General features: G+C 40.8%; 1 protein-coding gene across 3 annotated transcripts in view; it reads left to right on the top strand.

Annotated features, from left to right (window-relative positions):
• The window catches only part of ncoa5 (nuclear receptor coactivator 5), a 57,170-nt gene that overhangs the window by 1,527 nt on the left and 32,851 nt on the right, over window positions 1–22,792 (top strand). For all 3 annotated transcript variants that reach the window (XM_084316717.1, XM_084316715.1, XM_084316716.1), the window contains exon 2: window positions 20,928–21,006. In XM_084316717.1, the coding sequence (XP_084172843.1) occupies window positions 20,967–21,006 (40 nt within the window). In that variant the 5' untranslated portion in view covers window positions 20,928–20,966. The remainder of the gene's footprint in view (window positions 1–20,927; window positions 21,007–22,792) is intronic.

The following is a 22,792-nucleotide window of genomic DNA, read 5'->3' on the forward strand; positions in this document are numbered from 1 at the left end:
TCACAGACAAGCTGGATGTGGCCAAATACTTTAAAGGGGAACTCCAACATTTTGGGAAATTAGCTTATTTAACATCTTCCCTGGAGTTAGACAAGAAGATAGATACCTTTTTTGTCTCTGTGCGTGCATTTTAGCTTTGGGAATAGACGCGCCGTTAGCATAGCTTAGCTTCATCACTGGAAGTGAGGCAGGACAGTAGCCTTACAGTGCCTTACAGTGTATTGCAAGGTCTGACATTGACCAAATTTGATATGCATGACCTTGGTGGGCTCTAGGTCAACTCCTGAAAAGGGGGTCAATGTCAGACTTTGCAATCAAAAGTTAGGGGGCTAATAACCCTTGCCATAATTTCAGTGCGCCCCCTAACTTTTGATTGCAAGGTCTGACATTGACCCCCTTTTCAGGAGTTGACCTAGAGCCCACCAAGGTCATGCATATCAAATTTGGTCAATGTCAGACCTTGCAATACACTGTACACGTACTGTGTACGTGTGCTGTCATAGCTCCACCTACAGGCCTAATGGAGAACACCAGGATGTGAATGGAGGGTGAATGTGAGGTATATCGTGTAAATAAGTTTTGATTGATCGCAAGACTACACTGTAAAAAATTAATAATAATAAGTTACCAGAACTTAAAAATATTGAGTTCAGTTACTGTGCATTAAGGTTTTCAGTTTTCAATCCATAATAAGTTAACAGAAAACCACAACCACATTATTTCAACCTAATAAAACTATGTTTATTGTCATTGTTTTAAAAACACAATTTGACTTGGTAATACTCACATTTTGAGTAAAAAAAATGGCTTTTACATGTGCAATGTTCAATGAAATAGACAAATAAATAATAAAATTTGTTGATTAATCCCACTGGTCACAATGGTGACCGTAATAATTTTTGTTATAAGGCTCTGCAAATGTTACTGAATGATGTAGCAATGTATTTCCAGCTAAATTGAAATAATAAACAAATAAAGGGTCTCAATTAAATATGTGGTAGTAAAAAGAACCTGTGGGAGGATTTCAACAAGATAAATGCGACAACGGTGCAAAATATTTCACTATAATATTTCAAAGCAATTTTTTTTTTATAATATATATATATTAGTTATGCTGCCCCCTGTGCCTATGAAAATGCCCCCGCGCGTGCCTAGGGTTGCCTACCCCTGGCTTAGAGGATGGCATCTTTTCGGGATTCCCGCGGGAATCCCGAAAAGATGTCGTCCTCTACTCTACCTTCTGTATTTAATTTAATTTAATTTGAGAAGCTAAACAAATTCAATAACCTTTTTTTTTATTATGGTAGAGTAGAGGTTGACATCTTTTCGGGATTCCCGTGAAAATATGTCATCCTCTATGCACTCATATCTGTCGTGAAACACACAAGTGCATGCGATAGCAACTGAACATTTTGAAAGATTAAAGATAGAGCTGATAGCGATGGCAAGTACTGAACATTTTGAAAGATTAAAGATAGAGCTGATAGCGGATCTATTTGAGGCAATGGGGCGGCGCAGAGAGGGTCGCATCCTCCCGGTTTTCATCACAGGACGTCCAACACTCCGGTCATCACTCCGAGACAGCCACTCACAGGGAGATGGGACAGGTGTTAGACAGCTCGCGTGATTGTGATGGGCGGACAATACATAGCAATAGATACAAGTGGTAAGCATATATGTGAATTCCAATCTGGCTTCAGAACATCCCACTCCACTGACACATGCCTTCTCTATTTGAACGACCACATCAAACAAGAGGTCGACGTGGGCAAATACTGCGGCATGGTCATGCTGGACTTCCAAAAGGCTTTCGACACTGTCAATCACTCTATTCTGATTGACAAGCTAAAAGCAATTGGTTTTGATAATTTATCAGTGAGCTGGATGCAATCCTACTTGGAGGGGAGAGAACAGATGGTAGAGGTAAACGGTACACTAACCCCCCCCCTCCCAGTGAACTGTGGTGTTCCACAAGGAAGCATACTAGGACCGTTACTGTTTCTAATTTATGCAAATGACATGTCATCAGCTTGTGACTGCAACTTGTTCCTGTTCGCGGACGACTCAGCCCTGCTGGTCTCTGACGAGAACAAGTTACAGGTTGAACAAACCTTCAGCTCAGAACTTGGCATAATCTGCACCTGGCTCGCTGGTAACAAACTATCATTACACCTGGGTAAAACAGAGTCCATTCTCTTCGGATCAAATAACCAACTCAGCAAGACCAACGGCTTCTCTGTTACAGTGGGTGGCAATATTGTCACAAGGAAAGATGAAATTACATACCTGGGTTCCATCCTAGAGGCAAATCTTTCCTGTGACAAGATGGCATCCAATGTAATAAAAAAAAGTCAACCAACGAACAAGATTCTTGTACCGGATCTCCTCTCTGGTAGACATTTGAACCGGTACCCAACCCATTTTTCGGTACTTTAGTCTCTAAAAATGTAATCTATCTACCGCAGTTGTAAAAAAAAAATGCCAAACTTAATATTTAATGAATAAATAATGTATTATTATTTACATCTTACTGATGTAAAGCACTTTGAACAACAATCTCCTGTATGAAAGGTGCTATACAAATAGTTATTATTATTTATTTAGAACAACATATATATATATATATATATATATACACACAGTCACACACGTATAAATAATATAAATGTTATGTTTATTTAAAAAAAAAGTTACAAATTAACTAAAGGTACACATCTATATATTTAAATACAAAATAAATAAAGATATTGTATTTTACAAAATTAAATAACAAATAAATGAAAGTATTTTACAACTGATTAAACAAACAAACAATATAGCAGCAATGAACTACTCTGCTGCTGATTGAGTATTCTAGCAGCTTTGGAGAAGACCCGCTCTGCCGCGTGTGTTTTGGTCTTACATAAAAGCCTAATTTGTGGCTTGTTTACCGACGTCACATCCGCTACTCTTGTCCTGACTGCGCTTGCACTGTAGGTAGCCTAGGGAGCTAACGTTATGTCTGACGATTAGCTAACGTTATCTTAATAACGTTAAATGAGTTACAAATATGTGAAACTATGGAAGGAGTAAAGGCCTCTGCATGCTACAGCAAATTCAAAGCAACTTCGACACAACATCGACAAAGCAACGGTGTTGCAGACACTCTACCTTTATGCTTCTGCAAAATCAACGCGCAGCCTATGTAACATTGTACCCCGTATGTAGCTAGGTTCCCTAGATAGATGACGCTTCCCTTCTCAACCAACCCATTGATAAAAGCAGAAAAATAAGCATAATTTTTACTTCCGGGCGGGGGGTTTCAAAATAAAAGAGCGAGTCTAAAAGCACCGTAAATACGTTTATTTTTTACAATATCTAACGTTACACGAACCTAAACTAATCTAAAGTTAGTTTAGGTTCGTGTTAACTTTGGATAATGTACAAAATAAACGTATTTCCGGTGATTTTAGACGTCGCTCTTTTATTTTGAAAACCCCCGACCGGAAGTGTTATAGTGTCTGTTGCTAGCAGCTTCACTTTCTGTGCTTTTCGAGCTAACGTTACCGTAACATCATTAGTTTCCAATGGAGAGGACCTCGGCTCACATGCAGCTCAAACTACCTATTGGAATAAATTACTTGATTGATGTTTAACTTGTCCCTGTGTGTGTCCAGTCATTTCGACTAGCAAACGTTGTATTTAACGTTACCTCAGGACGGATACCATTGTATTTACTTGGTTAGCTATGTAGCTAGCATTTTGAATAGACCCAATGCTAGCTGGCTGGCTACATCTTTATTTACTAAATTATGGAGGCTTTTTAATCGTCAAGGTAAGAGAGGATTTGTCATGATCAACTGAAGGCGTATGCTATGGAACAATATGTGCTTGGGTTTTCAGAAAAAGGCGAGCTATGTGACGCTGATTATTTAGCGTCAACGCTGGCTTCAACAATGGAGGATATTATTCTCTGCGGGACTAATATTATTCTATGACAGCCCCGCCCCCATTCGCTAACCAACCAATCACTGCTACGCAATATCAACGCAACGGTTGTTCAGATTAGATTCTGGGGACATGTACGCAACGTCCAAGCAACACAGTCTACAAGACCCTCTAAAACAACCGCGCTGAAATCGCGCCGATGTTGTGTTGCAGTTGCTTTGAAGTTGCTGTAGCATGTAGAGGCCTTAAGCCGACCAGTGCGACCACTAAAAAGAAAACCCACCGCGGCAGCGCGAGCACATAACAAAAGACAGTTTCAAGGGGTAGTGTTTCAAGAGCAGAGGTGGAAACTGAGCTACACTTTCTAACAACCTGCCCACTGTACCAAGATATCAGAGTAAGCATCCATGAGTTAACACTGCTGCTCATCATCACACAACAATGGTTGCTAGTGCATAATGTTAGCCAAATCCAGCATGCCTGCACAATGACTGTAATTAACTTGTCATTAGTTGTCATTGGTAGCAACACTTGCTGTAAACCTGACCACAGTACAGTACAGACTCCAGACGGAGATTGTGAAAATGATGACGCAGCCACTTTTGCGTACAGATGAAAATATTGTTGCATTTGCTGACATGACAAACAATGGTAAACACAATATGCCCACAACCAGGGGACTTATAATTTACCATACTCATTTCACCACACAGCACAACAGCCTACTAGTTGTGGGTCTTAGTGATATGCTAGTCATCAATCCTTATTGATTAGGGATGCCCCGGTCGATGGGCCAGCGATCGCTATCGGCCGATATTCAGTATAAATATGAGATCTGTGAATTCCGATAATGCTTTATTTCCGCCGATCGTGAAAACCGATCGAAAAACATGATCCAATTCTCAGCGCAGGGGTGTACAGTGCGACATATATATTGCACGTGCTACAGCAACAGCTGTCTGTGCGATGGATGGATTTACTTCAGTAGCACTGGTGCGATAGGGATTCGGTTCATATAGATACTCTTATTTTGAAAATCCTGTAGCGGGTCTCATTTCTGCCCACGCGCAGCTCCAGCTAGGCTCCGAAAGCTAGCAACGTTCAGGTGCATATGATACTCTTATTTTGAAAAAACTCTTGTGACAACTCGACGAGTCGTATCCGCCCCATCAGTGCTTCTGCATTATCTGCAAGCAGAGCAGCGCGTTGGTCGGTTGGTGCGCACTGCTGCGTTAACACAGCAGTGCGCCTACACGTCCCGAAATAAGTCCGTGGTGTTTTTTCTTTCTCGCAACGGGTCAAATGCATCTACATGCTTTGCACCGTCGCTAGGGTTGGGCATCGTTTGGATTTGAACGATTCCGGTTCCGATTCCGATTCTCCATATCGATTCCTGTTCTAAACGATTCTCGATTCCGATTCTTTGAGGTGCAGGTCAAAACAGGTCACAGCTTATTTCGAAGGAGATTTTTTATTTATTTTTTATTTCAAAAAGAAAATCATACTATTCACATTTTCAGTTGACTTGATACAGTTTAATTTGGTTGCTGTACTGTAACTAGGGTATTAAAGTAAAAAAAAAAAAATCGAAATTTAGAATCGAAATTCAACCGGAAGTTAGGAACCGGTTCCTATTAGAACCGGTTTTCGGTGCCCAACCCTAACCGTCGCCATTCCTTTATGCGCACATCGCCCGAAATTAACGTTTATGTACCATTACAATCACTACAACGTTGGCAAGCTAACAAGCTAATCCTGATCAGAGGCTCAGAGCCAGCAGACACAGTGTGGAAAGGGAAATGGGGGGCACTCTCTCCCCTCCCCTGTGTGTGTGCGTGCGTTTGGAAAGACGATGAAGTCACTAGTCAGGACTCAGGACAGGAGTATATTATAGTAAACTGAGGATGGACAGATAATGATGATATTCAAATATAAACAAGTTTCGAGAGGAGTGGAAGTTTGAAGACAGACTAGACTACAATATGATGCGGGGGTGGTGAGTTGAAACAGTGTGTGTGAATGAATGAATGAAAACTTTATTTAACAGATTGCAGAATGGGTACAGTACGGCTCAATACACACAATTGTTAAGGGGATGCAGACCAGAGAAAGACGTTTGTCTTGTTTACATCAGGGTCCCCCATTGTGTGTGTGTGTGTCCCAACCGACCCCACTTCTATGTTTCAATAAATTATTTTCATTTAAAACTATTAACGCCGACTCATTCCTTCAGTCCACTCAAAATTATGCTAATATTCCTTATGTTGTTTATGATATTAATTGAAAATAGCATATGAGAGTATCATAGTAATAATAACACATGGCGATATACTAAATGACAGCCAAACATGGCACTGCAACTAAATAACACAAATACAATAGGCACATTTGTGACTGTTACAAATATAACACGTTTTATACTTGTGCTACAAGATTTTGGCCTGTGCTACAAAACTATCAACCTCTGTAGCACCAGTGCTATGTGCAAAAAAAGTTAACGTACAGCCCTGTCTCAGCGGAGTTCTCACTCGCTGACTTCTCTCTCAGGCACACAGCTGCTGCAGCGCACTGCCCCTCCCAGACTCATGTCAACAGAGGCTCCGGCAATAGTCCTCCGTGAGACCTACGTTAGCTACCTAGCTAATGTTACTGTTTAAACAAAACTACACGGTCAACTATTCACTTTAGTTTAATACATGATGCATTGTCTAACTGGCTAGCTACTGATGGCTCCTGATATCAACAAATGCGCATTTCAGTTTAAGAATGATAGGGATGCCCCGTGCTGATCGATCGTCCAGCATGAGACCTCCGTTAGCTGGGTAGCTAACGTTAGCTCACTGTTTAAACGAAATGACCCAGTAAACTAAATAGTTCACTTTATTTTAATACATGATGCATTGTCTAACGTCATCTAGCCGACTAGCAGTAGCTACAGATAGCTCCTGATATCAATGTCTTATAACATAATTGACATTATTCGTTTTTGCAGCTGAACATTGGCTAATTACCGGTAGCATCATGCTTCATAACAACAATGCTGAATGTGATTTGACCAAAGCAGAGTATACACACAGACAGTGGAGCTGTTTGCAGATAGTGAGCATTTTGACTTGTTGCATGGTGGCTAGGGCTGCAACTAATGACTAATTTGGTAGTCGACTAATCTGCCGATTATTTTTTCGATTAGTCGACTAATCGAAAACCAATGTAAACGTTTTTTTTTTTTTAATTACCTATCTTTGTGAAAGTGGCTTCTCAGCTCTGGTCCAGCTGAAGACAGAGCAGAGGAACAGATTGGACATTGAGCATGACCTCAGAGTTGCTTGTCTACCATCACCCCAGACTTTGAGACTCTTGTCAGGACCAAACAACAACATCATAACATGATGATCCCATAGCAAATTAAAATAATGACTCATGAAACATTTGAATTTGGATCTTTAAGCCACTTTAAATGAAAATGTATTTGAAGAACAATACAGCAAGCACTCATAACAAGATAAATAAATTAAATAATACAAATTAAAGTGGAAGTGTACTTTAAATAACTTTTGTTTGCTGTGTGTGAGAGGAGTCCGTGTGTGTGTGTATGTGTGTGTCTTACTCTGATCGCTGTGTGAGTGAGAGGAGTGTGTGTACTGTGTAATTTGTGTGTGTCTTACTCTGATCGCTGTGTGAGTGAGAGGTGTGTACTGTGTAATTTGTGTATGTGTGTGTGTCTTACTCTGATCGCTGTGTGTGAGTGAGAGGAGTGTGAATGTGTGTGTGTCTTACTCTGATCGCTGTGTGTGAGAGAGAAGAGTGTGAATGTGTGTGTGTCTAGTCTGATCATCATCTCCTGCAGGGGAACAATGTTTTCAATGTCCAAAATTTGCTATGATGTTGTCTGGAACCCTGAGAAGCCACTCTCACAAAGATAGGTAGTGCACAAAAAAAAATGACTAATCGACGCAACAATTTCTCGTCGACGATTTTTTATAATCGACATCGTCGATTATGTCAACTAATCGTTGCAGCCCTAGTGGTGGCGATGTCTCGCAGATAATACAACTACAAGTATAATTATATAATATATATTAGGGCTGACCCCTACTAGTCGAAGTCGACTAATCGATCGAAATGAGCCGCAGTCGACTGCCAACCTCTTAGTCGAATGCAAAAAAAAATATATATATATATTTTTTTTACATTTTCTTTTATTATCCTTTCCAAAAGAAAATAGGCCTAGAAGCGTGGCTAACGCTAATGGCACGCATACCAGAGGCTAACTGCCTATTCTATTATGACATCATACTGTGACCTCACAAATGTTCTACAATGTTTATGACATCATACTGTGACATCACAAATGTTCTAGAATGTTCTATTATGACATACTGTGACATCACAACGGAACATGGTCTATTTGAATAATATAATATGGTAAAAAACAGAGGTCAGGTGATTATTAGAGATGTTCTGATACCATTTTTTCATTTCCGATCAGATTCCGATACCTAAGCTTTTTTTTTATTATTATTATTACAGATACTGTTTTATGTATACTGTTTTTTAGTAATAACTAGAAAGTAATGGTATTTATTCAACAACAGGTGATTGTATAGATTTGTATTAGTATCATTAATAGGGATGGGTACCGAATTCGGTACTTTTGGGGTACCGAACCGAAACACGTCGGTACTACCGAGTATCGAATCAGGTGAGAAACCGGGAAAAAAAATGTATGTATTTTCCTTTACTTTTTTTTTTTTTTTTTTTTTCCTTTAACTTTTTTCTTTTCATGTCAACGTTCACACGCACAATATATGCTTACCTAGGATTTGACTTGATTCAACAACAAAGCAGTCGGAGAAATGACAAGCCGAAAACTGTCGAAATTGTAGTTATTTGAAGTTTGGATATTTTTTTTTACGACTGAGGTAGGTAAATTAAATTTCTTGAGACTAAAGTACCGAAAAAAGGTACCGTTGGATACCGGTATCGATTCACAGGTACCGGTACCGGTTTCGGTTCAAATGTGAAAGGTACCCATCCCTAATCAATGAGTATGGTGCTGCAGCACTGCAGATATACCCTACTCCAATGACATTAGACTGTGTTGCACTCGCTACCCAGTGGCTCTGCAGATATACCCTACTCAGTCTGTAAGCTAGTAGCAGATATAACGTTCATGTTGTGATTTTCGATGCAAAATAAATATTCAACATTCTCTTTTGAGACTCCGCCTCAGACTCTTATCCTTTGGCACTTGGAACTTGCTGTACTTTGCTTGCAGGTCTGCAGACATTATTGCTGGATTATGAATAGCACCAACTTTAGACACGGTATCGTTATCAAGCTAAGCTATCTGACCTAGCTCGTCTTCCCGCATTGACATTTGATAACGTTAGTCAGCTAACGCTAGTCAGTAGCTACTTAACTTAAATACGATTCACCGTGGGTGCATTATTGTTGATAGACGGTCACGGACAGTGTCGGGTCCTGGAGAAAGGACAGGCGATCATCTGATTTGATGTAACGGGTGGATGTTGTTCCAACTAGCTAGCTTTTCAGCTAATGCTATTATAACACCAGCAAAACACATCCCGTCCGAGCTCCCCGTCGCACTGTCGGGGACAATGGAATTTAAGAAAGTGTATCTGCTGTTAAAATGACAAACAGCATCACACTTTAAAACACTTTCATTTTATAATCCTCACTCTCCGCAGGAGATAAATTACGTCATGGGATCGGAGGCTACAATTAGCCTCCGAATCGGCCGATACCAGCATTTTAGGCAGTATCGGCGGCATTTCCGATACTGGTATCGGTATCAAAACAACTCTAGTGATTATATGTTCTGACTCGGCTGCTGCACTGATGGCTGGCCTGTGAGTGCAGGTAGGTCTAAAGCTAGCCCTGATCTCATTCAGGAAATAATATTAGTTTTATATAGGATTGAGAAGGGAGGCTGTTCAGTGGAGTTTTGCGGGGTTCCGGGGCATGCTGGGATTGAGGGAAATGAGACGGCTTATTCCCTTGCCAAACAGAGCCTGGGAAGAGAAGAAGAGATAAGCATTTCAATGGGAAGAGTTGAACTCGGAGAGAAGATTAAGAAAGGAGTTGAGGCTGAGTGGGAAAAGGGGACCAAGGGGAGGCACTATTTCTCTCTGCAGCCTCGGGTCAAAATCAACGTGGCTGGATATGGGTCTAGAAGCGATAGCGATCTTTTATAAAAGGTTATCAGAATTGGGAGTTTCTTCTTTCTCTCTAAAATCTTTCTTTGGCCTGAATAATGAGAACTAGCTGATCACAGAGGCAGTGCTGACATTTCTGCACTTGTTGTACCAGAGGATATAATGTTATTTTATTTATTATTATTATTAAAAAAAATGTATGCGTATTTAAGTTTTTCTCAATTGTGGGCGTAGTATAGAACTGAGGAGGGCAGTAATACGCCATGTTGTGTTTACACTGCCGGAAAAAATAAAGAAGAACAGAAAACAGGCACAGAGGCACTGAAAGAGGATTTCACCCATCTAATGAACACACTAGACTAGACAAATATCAAGATGTATCCATCAGTGGACCAATTGCATGCTTTTGCAGAGGAAAAGAAGCCTTCCGCCGACTCCTTCAGACATTAAGCACCCCCACAGCCCATATGCAATGATAAAAAATATATATATATATTCATTTTTTTTTCATAGTCGATTAGCGGCAAATTTTGCCGACTACAAATCGACTATACAGCCCTAATATTAAAAAAATTATATATAATTATTTTTTATAAAACCAAAAACGATCGTTATTGGCAGTGTATCTGCCGATATGGCTCATATACGATCAGTGGCAAAAAACGTGATCGGGGCATCTAGGCCTGCCACGATAACACATTTTTCTGGGCGATTAATTGCCCCCGAAAATATCGCGATAAGCGATATTATTGCGCCCGGTTAGAGAATTTTTTTTTGAGAAATTTATTTCCCAAAACTTTTATTTTGAAGCCCACCGCTCCGTCTTTTCCGGTGTTTTAGACTTTTATTTTGAAGCCCACCGACTGGAGCGGAAGTATTGTTGTTATTATCCTAGCAGCATCTATGAGCGGCCAACTTGTCTCGTCCGGTTGTGTTTTTGAGCTAATGATAAAACAAATGTTGAGATTGTTGGTGAGCAACTAACTTTAGGTTAGTTTTAAGTAACGTTAGCTACTAACGTTAGATGCAGCTACTACAGGCAATCAACGATGAGGAGGAAGCGTCAAAGCCGTATAGAATAGAATAGCCCTGTGGTGCGTAGGCACGGGAGCGCAACTCGATTACCTGTTATAATAAATTAATTCATGTTTAACTTGTCCCCGTGTCCTTTGACTAGTCCCACCCGTTCATTGTAAACAATGATGCATGTAATTGTATTAACGTTATTCTGTGTTGTAGCTATGCTATACGTTGTATTTCGTTTGTTAGCTATTTAGCTAATGTTGTTGGCATTGAATGAGCATCAACACTAGATCTTTAATCTTTATTTAGCAGTCCAGTTTCTCCGGGCAGTAGCGAGTAACTACTTGGGTCTAAAAATAGCTAACGTTACACTACAAAGAACGCTATTTGGTTAAAAGGAGCAACACTATTGAGAAATGTAGTTAAGCTATATGTGGCGTTGCTAGTGCCCCACGGAGCTCCCGTGCTGTGCTCTGTAGTAAAGCCAGCGGCCCCCCACACGGAGTGACTGACGAGGGGTACTGGTTCCGCCTCATTAAAACAAACGCGCAAATAGCAATTAATCGCGCCCGTCAAAATCATTGCATTAATTTTAATTATCGCGGCAATTAATCGATTTATTGCTTATCGCGGCAGGCCTAGGGGCATCCCTATTATTGATCATCAATACTACTCAGAGAATGGCAATAAAAAGCATGCATACCATTTTGTTCATTTGTCCGAAACAGCCCACAAAAGTCTTTCATAACGTTATTACCAGGGACTTTCTTGGGCAGTATTGTATGTCCTTTGATCACCCATGACCAGCCAGTCCTTTAATAATCGCCAGCCTGTTTTCTGACTTTGGCGTACTCGTTTGACGGGCTCAACTAATATGACCAGTTTTTACATTTGACCAGTTTTACACCGTGTTCCTACTAGGGATGGGTACCGAATTCGGTACTTTTGAGGTACCGAACCGAAACACGTCGGTACTACAGAGTATCGAATCAAGTGAGAAACTGAAAAAAAAAAAAAAAAATTATTTTTTTAACTTTTTTCTTTTCATGTCAACGTTCACACGCACAATATATGCTTACCTAGGATTTGACTTGATTCAACAACAAAGCAGTCGGAGCAATGACAAGCCGAAAACTGTCGAAATTGTAGTTATTTGAAGTTTGGATTTTTTTTTTATGACTGAGGTAGGTAAATAAAATTTCTTGAGACTAATGGCGCTTTTCCACTGCATAGTACCTACTCGACTCTACTCTACTCTACTCTACTCGCTTTAGGTACCTGGTACCATGTTGCTTTTCCACTGCAGGTACTAAAATAAAGTACTCAGTTTGTCTCCGTGTGGGGAGGCGGGGCTGCTGGTGATCAGCATGAGAGCTCACCGAGTGAATCCACAGTCAGTTGATCCTCAATAGAAACCAACCTAGATTTACCCTGAAGGACTGGTTCTGGCCGAACTGTTCGTTATACAAGTATCAGAGACATTTCAAATGTACTCACAGTTGTACGAGGGTTTCGGACAGAGATACGGGATGGTTTGAAAGCTCGGCGTTGCTAATAAACATTTTAAATATTTTTTATAAACTGCTCAAAACGGCATTATTTCCGGCGTTGGGTGCATGATGCGCATGCGCTGTGATCACACCAGGCAGCCAACGCCGGAAATAATGCAGTGTTGAGCAGTTTATAAAAAATATTTAAAATGTTTATTAGCAACACCAAGCTTTCAAACCATCCCGTATCTCTGTCCGAAACCCTCGTGCAACTGTGAGTACCTTTGAAATGTCTCTGTGATACTTGTATAACGAACGGTTCGGCCAGAACCAGTCCTTCATGGTAAATCTAGGTTGGTTTCCTATTAAGGAGCAAGTGACTGGATTCACTCGGTGCATCACAGTCACGAAAGGGGCTATGAGCTTGGCAAGCCAGAGTAAAACACAGTTTTCAATCAATCAATAACAACATTAACGAGACTCTCGTTGTGTCTATTCTGCTAACGCTAACGTTACCCCTCATTGTGTCTATTCTACAACGCGTTAACGTCAGCTAGGCTGTCTATATATGCTAACGTTAACGTTAGCATTAGACTAACAACAACGCTGTAATGTTACCAGTCGCGTCTATTTGCTAACGTTAGCATTAGGTAATAACCGGTTTAAAATGGATGGTGATTACCTCACGTTGTGTCTATTCTACTAGCATTAACGTTACTCATACAAACAATCAATAGCGAGTTATATTGAACCCGCTATGTACGATAGCCATGCTAAAACGCTAGCACATTAGAACATTCCTTCCACCGTTGTGGAGCTTAAGCCTTAACAAGTCAGCGATCTTTTTGCGAGACTAAACTCTCCGCTCGGTGGCAAATTGTGTTGATGTCGGTTTTGTTTAATCAATAAATGAGGCAGAATACACAGTGACTGTATCGTTTGTTTATTGAACTTGTGCCTGCTGCAACCATAATGAAATCCTATGCGAGACATTAAAGATGGCGGCGCTGGCTTTCTGTTTTCGTTCAGACCAGTTCAGACTCTCCAACTAGTGACGCGTCTCTCTTCTGACCAATCAGTGGTCTGCAGTGTTTCACGTGACTTTTTTTTTTTTTATCCACTTTTTCTCCCATTTTTCCATATTTTTCTCCCATCCCAATTTCGTATCATCCAATTCAACCCTCCCCTGTCACGAACGCTGTTTCTTGCCTCCCACAAGCCGGCTGCAATGTGGACTAAGTCATACATAGCACAAGTCCCCTCCGGTACTTGAGGTAACAGCAGTCGCATCTTTTCACCTGCGCAGCTCGATCTCTGTGTCGAGGAGTAACGCGTGGGAGGCTCACGCTGCCCCCGACACTTCCTGATTCTACTGCGCAGGCGCACCAACCGACTTATAGGAGTCGCTTGTTCACAACGTTCGATCCCCACCCTTCAGTTTTCCCTCCCCGTAATACGGCCAATGTGTATTACTGCGGACGACCAGCCAAACTGAAAAACAATGTGGAGAGCTGGATTCGAACACGCGAATCCTAGCGTCTCCACACTGGTGGCGAGTGCCTTGCCCACTACACCACCTAGCCGCCCCTTGTTTCACGTGACTTTTATAGTACCAGTTCTACCCGCTTGGCTCGCGCTTGGAACCAGACTCGAGCAGGGACTAAAAAAGTACCTGGTACCAGCCTGGTACCAGGTACTTTGGTAATGGAAAACCGAAAATACCGAGTAGAGTAGAGTAGGTACCATGCAGTGGAAAAGCGCCATAAAGTACCGAAAAAAGGTACCGTTGGGTACCGGTATCGGTTCAAATGTGAAAGGTACCCATCCCTAGTTCCTACTTCACACAGTTTACAGTAGGGTTGGGGGGGGAATCTATACGTAGTAGTATCGCAATACTTTGCGTGGCGATACTGTATCGATACAGGGACGCCAAGTATCGATATTTAATTGTTGCATTTTTAATTTCAATACCTGTAATAGTACAGTAGTCCACACACACATGTGCATTCAGTTAAGTTGGAATATGACTGTAATACATACAGTTCAGTTTGTCAGGTACATGCAACACAGATTAGTGTTTACATCTGTCTGCTTGAGAAAATACCATGTTCTGCAATAAAAATGATTGAAGTGAGATGAACAGACTGAACTTTATTTTATTAGATAAAACATGTTGACATTTTTACTTTGCAGGGGGGAAAAAAGAAAAAAATTTGATTAAAAAAATATATATATTGCAATATTCGCGAGATCTCTGGCGATTCCCACCCCTAGTTTACAGTAGGCTAACGTTTCTTCACACATGCTCAATTAATCTTCCCCATTGACAATTTAATACACAGCCAAACACTGTTAGAACTCAACTCAACTCAAGTACTAAACATAGGCATGTGCATGCCCAGTGTAGTGAAAGGTCTTGAGATATGTGTTTTCAGGAGAGCTAGTTGATAAAAATACTTGTTTAGACAGAAATAATTTACTCCGCTCTAAATCAAAGACTTTTTTTTTTTTTTTTTTGCATTCAAAGCTTCGGGGCCGAGATTCTATTTTCATTCGAAGCTTCGGGATAAATAATTTTTTTTATATTGAAATTTCTTTAAAAAATATATTTTATGTTGTGGGACTTGTACAGCACTTTGTTCAACTGTCAGTGCTGTAAAGTTTAAACCTTTTTAAATCTTAGACAAAAACGAAACACTTTGCTTTCATGAAATATTGTAAGCCGTCATTTGAGGCTTTATAAAAGCAGCACAATGAACACAAATTTGTCAGTGCCGAGTCTGACCTCATCTTAAATAACAAACGGCATTGCTTGTTGTAGTTAACAAAGAGAGGCAGAGTTGATTTTGCAAAAAAAAAAGTAGAACCTTTAAAAAATATATATATATTAAAAATTTATTTTCCCACCCATGCCCATCGAACAAAGCTTCTAAGTATTTTAAGACAGCCCTACTTATTTGTTCACTTTATTTAATATTTTTACACATTCACCATATAAAATTAATACAAAATAATATATTTACATTACATTTAGTCATTTAGCTGATGCTTTTATCCAAAGCGACTTATAAGTTCTGTACGACAAGTCATCAGGAAGGGATATCAGCTGAGTAACGATGTTCATCATAGTGTTGAGTGCTACAGTGTAGGTTAGTTTATTAGGTAAGGTTAGTTAGGGTTAGATTTTAGACAATTCCGCGGGGAAAGTGTGGGTGATGCCTGTGCACCGCCGGCCAATGGGAGAGGATCTCTTGCGAGTCTATGACGAACTGTTCAAAAAATACAAAAAGGGGCGTGGCCTAATGACATGGTCAATATAGACCAATGAAAGGGGATATCCCTACTGAGTACAATGGCACAACCCGCAAGTCTACGACAAACTGTTCAAAAGATACACAAAGGGGGGGAGCCAAACCATGGGGGCGTGGTCAACACAGACCAATGAAAGAGGATATCCTTACTGTACAATGGCACAACCCGCAAGTCTCTACGACAAACAGTCCAAAAGATACAAAAAGGGGGCGTGGCCTAATGGGAGGGGCGTGGTCAATATAGACCAATGAACGAGGATATCCCTACAGAGTACAATGGCACAACCCGCAAGTCTACGACAAACTGTTCAAAAGATACACAAAGCCAAACCATGGGGGCGCGGTCAACATAGACTAATGAAAGGGGATATCCCTACTGTACAATGGCACAATCCGCAAGTCTCTACGACAAACGGCTCAAAAGATACAAAAAGTGGGCGTGGCATAATGATAAATGGTTAATCCCCTGAAGGGGGAGGAGCTGACCCATGGGGGCGTGGTCAACATAGACCAATGAAAGAGGATATCCCTACTGAGTACAATAGCACAACCCGCAAGTCTCTATGACAAACTATTCAAATGATACAAAAAGGGTGTGTGGCTTAATGATCAAGGGTTAATCCCCTGAGAGGTCATGGCTAGGTCATGGCAGTACTGAGTTGATTGACACCTCCCTCTGATTAATGCACACCTGCTACCCTTAATTGATTCAAATCCTAACTGACACAAATCTATCCCCAATGTATTTCAATGAGGGTGTGCTTCCTTCACTCTCACGATGATTAAAGCAAAACGATAAGAGATGAAGCTTAGTTATCTTAATATGAGCACTTGAGGTCAGGACCTTCATGAAGGGTTATGTGCGATATTGTGTAATTCCGTTGACAATTGTGGCCTGTGTGGCGATCGGAAAACAAGGGAAGGAACGGTAAAATCACAGATTTCAGCTAGAGTGGAAAGCCCATTTGTGTGTATGTGGAGCATGACTCAAAGAAATGGTCATAAGTTGAGATAGAAATGTCCCAATTCCATTTATTTTTCTTTATTGAGCGAGGGCACAATCGTGTCATCGTTTTGGTGTGTTTTTATATCTACATCCAAAATTGAGATCACTGTCGCAATTTACAAAAGGTGAAGGTAAAACAAAAAAATGCAGTTTCTACACTCTAGTTATTTACATTCCGCCATTCATTCCCTATGGACCAACATTTCCTGTTTAAAGTCGATTTGTGGTGCGGTGAAACTTTCCAAAAAGTAATAGCAACTCGAGTTGGACCAAGCCGGTCGTTTTGATACCTTACACTTGTCTGGGGTGTGAAAGCTCTGGCAGGGGTTACTGGACAAAAATCTGCGGAATAAATAAATACATAGTATAGATTTTAATTAGGGCTGGGCGATATGGCCTAAATATGATATCACGATATTTTCTGACCTTTCGGCGATACACGATACGCATCACGATGTTTTTCTTTTTTTCCCCAAAATTCATTATGAGGCTTACCAAGACAGTATTTGAGTTTGCAAGCTAACATTAAACAGGGCTGTACGCTAAGCTTTTTCACTAGGGGCACACTTGCCCCTAAATGAGAAATTTAGGGGCAAAGAATATTTTTTAGGGGCAAATTTTTAAATAACTATTTTACCATTATAGTAGGGCTGGGCGATATGGCCTCTAAATGATATTGCGATATTTTTTGGCCATATCACGATACACAATATATATCGCAATATTTTGACATTTCCTAAAGCACTTAAAAATGCTTGATTTAACCCTTTGATGCATACAGTCACGCCAATATGATGATTATAATAAGTCCCTGCAACATATGTTTGCATTATTAAACCATGAAGATGCTTTAAAAAATTATTTAATGAAAATGTACTAAGAGTAGTCTACTGACACACTAATAAAAAAAATTATTTACATCTAAGACTATTTATATAAAAACTCTTGGGTGCCCTTTTTTTGCACAGTACTGTGTTTTCTATCCACTTTAGCCAAACACACACACACACACATATATATATATATACTACTGTGAGAAAATAATAATTACACACAAAGGGATAATGGCTTATAGCAGACTTAATGATTTTAGAATATTTCAGATAATGAAATTAAATGTTTATCATCAACTATCCAGTTAGTATTTATACTGTCTGTAACGTTTGGCTACTTTAAATCATTGAATGTAGAGAGAGAGCGAGAGAGAGAGAGGGGGCGAGAACGCACAAGAGAGCCAGCCCCCCCCCCCGGGTTTTGTTCTAGGTTCGCGTTTTGATCGTCTAAGCTGCCGTAGGTGATGACGTCACACTCGAATGTAAACAGGAAGAGTCTAACACGGAGATGGAAAGTCACAGTGGATGATATACAGAAACGAATAACTAATAAATATGAAGTTATGTTTAAACTTCTGTTGTCAAGCGTTGTCACTTGTCAATATAACCCACCCCCTTTCCTCACTTTTCCACCGTCCCTGCTTCACTCGGGACCACCAGCTAACGTTAGCCTATAGCTCCGCCGTCCCTGCTTCACTCGGGACCACCAGCTAACGTTAGCCCATTGCTCGTGTCAATTAAATTGCATGTTATTAAATGTCCGCGCTGGTCTGTCTAATGAAATTACAACCGCAACATTATGTCGCCTGTACAGCCCTGGTTGTAGGCTAATGTTAGTGTAGTGAAATGCGAATGAAGGGGTGAAATCACTATTCGCAAGCTTGCGAGTAGATATAATTTTTCATTCGCACCGGCCAAATTAGGGGGCAATTTGCGACGATCTCGTCGCAGCGTACAGGCCTGTTAAAGACAAAATAAAATACCCATGCATTTAGCATTTTTATATTATATATTAGATTTAGATTATATATTGCATATATTTAGCAATGAGATATTATATGATTTAGATATGAAATATGATGAATTGAAAATGGGGGACCCTGATGTAAACAAGACGAAAGTCTTTCTCTGGTCTGCATCCTCCAGTCCGCTGTTGACTGTTGTTGTATTGAGCTGTACTGTATTGTACCCATGCTGCAATCTGTTAATAACGTTCTCATTCATTCAGTCGGCAAACAGAATCATTTTGATTGACAGTCGCGTCTGCCAATTACGTCACATCGCTTGCACCCGCCCTGCTGTTCTTAGCACCAATCGGCAAGCGCGTATTCATTTTTTACTTCCGCCATTGGAGAGCTCAATGACAATAACAATGGCAGCCGTAGCTCGCCGCGGCCGACGTTTAGCTTTTAGCTCCGCAGAAGGACTAAACGACTGGAGGCATAATGATTTTACTGCAACGGATGTTATAATAAAAGCCTTTCCATACATCTGTCTGATTGAAAACTTTATTAACATAAAGTCAGCACAACTGAGTCAGCACGGGCTGAGATATGAACGACTAATGCTTGCTATATAGGTCGACCTCGTCGTTGCTATGTAAATACGCTGATGTTATTGAAAGTCTAACTATATAACGTTAATGCCACAAAACGAATGCCTTTGTTATCATAAGTAGTAACTTTTGATGCAGTAGTGTGTGTGGGGCGGCGCTGTTCAAAAGTGTCAACGTGTGGACCAGATTGACGCGACACAAGCCTCTTGGGCAAAACATCACGATATCCACGATACGTTTAAAAAGTGTATCGTGTATCGTTAATGAACTGTACCCGATATTTATATAATATCGTCATATCGCCCAGCCCTAATTTTAATAGTGTGGTGTGGACCTGGCTTTGCCAGGTCACCCACACTAATTAAATGGTTGAAGAAGTGCGTCTTTAGTCGACGGTGAAAGATTGGATGGGTTTCGCCTGGGTGGGTAGTTCATTCCACCATTGTGGGGCAAGGACTGAGAAAAGGCAGGTTCTCCTTGATGACCCTCCCGGAGCTCTGATAGGAGTGGGTCTGAGACGGCCAGAAGATGCAGAGCATAGGGGTCTTGAGGGTGTGTAGTTAGTAGGGATGGGTACCTTTCACATTTGAACCGATACGGTACCGGTACCTGTGAATCGATACCGGTACCCAACGGTACCTTTTTTCTGTACTTTAGTCTCAAGAAATTTAATTTACCTACCTCAGTCGTGAAAAAAAAAATCCAATCTAATAACGCCGTCGACTGTTAGTGAGTTGCTTCCAGTCAACATGCCCAAAACAGATTGTTTTTTCATCCGTACATTTCCGCTTTATACCGTTTTGAATAGAGTATGGTTTGGGTGCTTTTGAGAAATTCCAGGAAAAATACGAGAAAAAGGCATTTTACTGTAATCCAGTCATCGCGTTGTAATTTTTCGGCTGATTATCTAATCATCCTGAAATCAACGCTAGATTATCATTATTATATCTCGTCGTGCATACATGAAATGCCCGTCGTAGCGGGGCGCTCCCCCCCCCCTCACCGCAGTCAACGGTAATAAGCACATACACTTACACACAGATAGCTGTGATCGCGGTAGAAATAAATATCAGATCAACAATACAATTTAAATATAGTGTTCTTACCTTGTATCTGATGTAATGCAAAAGAAATAATCCAATTATCTGATCGCCATTCCAAATACTGCTCGTGGAGGTCCGTACCACATTACCGACCGTTACATATGGGCGGGCGGGCGGGGTTACTGTTCGATGCCATCGTTCTATAGAACTGGCTCACCTGAGTATTTAAACCCCGCCCGCCCAGCTCAGATCGGCTCCTAAAACACACCAGCCCATTTTCAATGAGATGCAATAGCTCCGCATGGCAGTAGAGGGCGGTGTTGACCGTCTGCCAGCTCAGACAGGGTCTGAAGGGTATACCAGAGGCTGCAGCTATGAATTATGAATAGATATAGCGAATAAACGAAATAACGATCCCAAAAACGAGTTAACTCGTTTCTGGTGCTGAACGCATGGCGGGCAATAACGAGTTAACTCGTTTCTGGCGCAGATTGTGTTAAGTTACACATCCCTAATTTCTCTGCACTTTTTGACCCCACTCCCCTTCCTTTTTTTTACAGATTTGCTGAGATTTACAGCCATCATCTGGATCCTGTAGTATGTGGACACCGATCCCTGAACAGCCAGACTCAAGAGAAGGTATGAATAGGGTTGCTCCCTTAACGGCATGAAGGAAGTTGGTTGCAGATATAGGGAGAATGTCTGCTCTTGAAACCTACCCATAAGAGCAACCGAAACATGTTGGCATCTAACTGGCATGAATTCGCTGCATGGACACTGTGAGAGTAGGCTTGGGCGATAAAACAATTTATAGTATAATTTACGTGGCCATGATAATGGCCCTCACGTGTCCCAGATAACAGAACAATATTCAATTATGCCTGTTATGAATCTTGCGCTATATAGTCCATGGGCCAGAGCCCAAAATGTCACTTGTCGGTACCACTCAAGGTGATGAAACGTACATATAATTTTTTAAAGACCTATGTCTGTAGATGATATTTTGGTATGATAGCCCTTCCTGAGTTGTAGCTGTATCATAATTATCAAGCCATGAAGTATACCCATCCTCAGGAAATTGCATTTCAGATTCTGGTGCATATCCTGCTTTAGACTCACGTAGAGGACATCTGTCAATGTTTCATAATATTGTCTTTGGGTATCATTTAGGGATGCCCCGATCGATCGGCCAGCGATAAATAAATATGAGATTGGTGAATTCCGATGATGCTTTATTTTCGCCGATCGTGAAAACCGATCGAAAAACATGATCCAATTCTTAGCGGAGATCTCACTCGCTGACTCTCTCAGGCACACAGAGCTGCAGCGTACTGTTCCTCCTCCTGCCCCTCCCGTACCTGTGTAAACACGGGTCTAGTCTAGTGGGACCTCCGTGAGCTAACCTTAGCTACCGTTACAAAATGACCCAGTCAACTATTCACTTTTAGTTTAAGACATGAGGCATTTTCTAACGGTATCTAGCCGGCTAGCTACTGATAGCTCCTGATATCAACAAATGCTCCAGCGATAGTCTAGTAGTGTATGATACCTCCGTTAGCTCACGTTAGCTCACTACGAAATGTCCCAGTAAACTAAATAGTTCACTGAGGCGTTGTCTTAAAGTTATCTAGCCGGCTAGCAGTAGCTACAGATAGCTCCTGATGTCAATGTCTTATAACATTGATTCGATGCGTATTCGAGCTCCTGGCTTCCATCGCATGAGGCCATGCTGAATATGATTTAACCAGAGTATAGGGTCCAGCTGCAGCGTCGGACAATCCTGGCTGGAGCTGGAGGCTTTTCATTCAAGCTAAGATGTGAATCTTTCTGACCAATATAGAGGTCACTGGATCTCTGAACAGTCAACAACACAAATCTTTACACGATTCTCGCCTAAACGGTATACTATATTTTAGCCTTGTGTCATCTAGGAGCAACAGGGTCACAAAATACAAAATCTACAACACTCTCAGGACCATAAGGATTCAGGAAATGTATAATATGCCTATACTATTTCTTGTCAGGGGTGATTGTGAGCCTTAAATTAGAAGAGCAGTACTAGGCTCCTATTAAACTATACAGAACAGCCACTAGGATAATGTCACAAAGTGGTCTGTCTTTATCATACATATAAAGGACACCACAATGAGACAAGGAACCACTTAGGAGTTTTATAAACAACCTAACAAGAAATAGGCATATTATACATTTCCTGAATCCTTATGGTCCTGAGAGTGTTGTAGATTTAGTAGTTTGTGTCCCTGTTGCTCCTAGATGACACAAGGCTAAAAGATATTTTAGGTGAAAATTGTGTAAAAATTTGTGTTTTTGACTGTTCAAAGAGCTCCAGTGACCTCTATATTGGTCAGAAAGATTCACATCTTAGCTTGAATGAAAGTCTCCTTTAAAATGATAAAAAAGACAA

Source organism: Notolepis coatsorum (assembly GCF_963971535.1).
Source record: "Notolepis coatsorum genome assembly, chromosome: 6".
NCBI classification, from domain to species: domain Eukaryota; kingdom Metazoa; phylum Chordata; class Actinopteri; order Aulopiformes; family Paralepididae; genus Notolepis; species Notolepis coatsorum.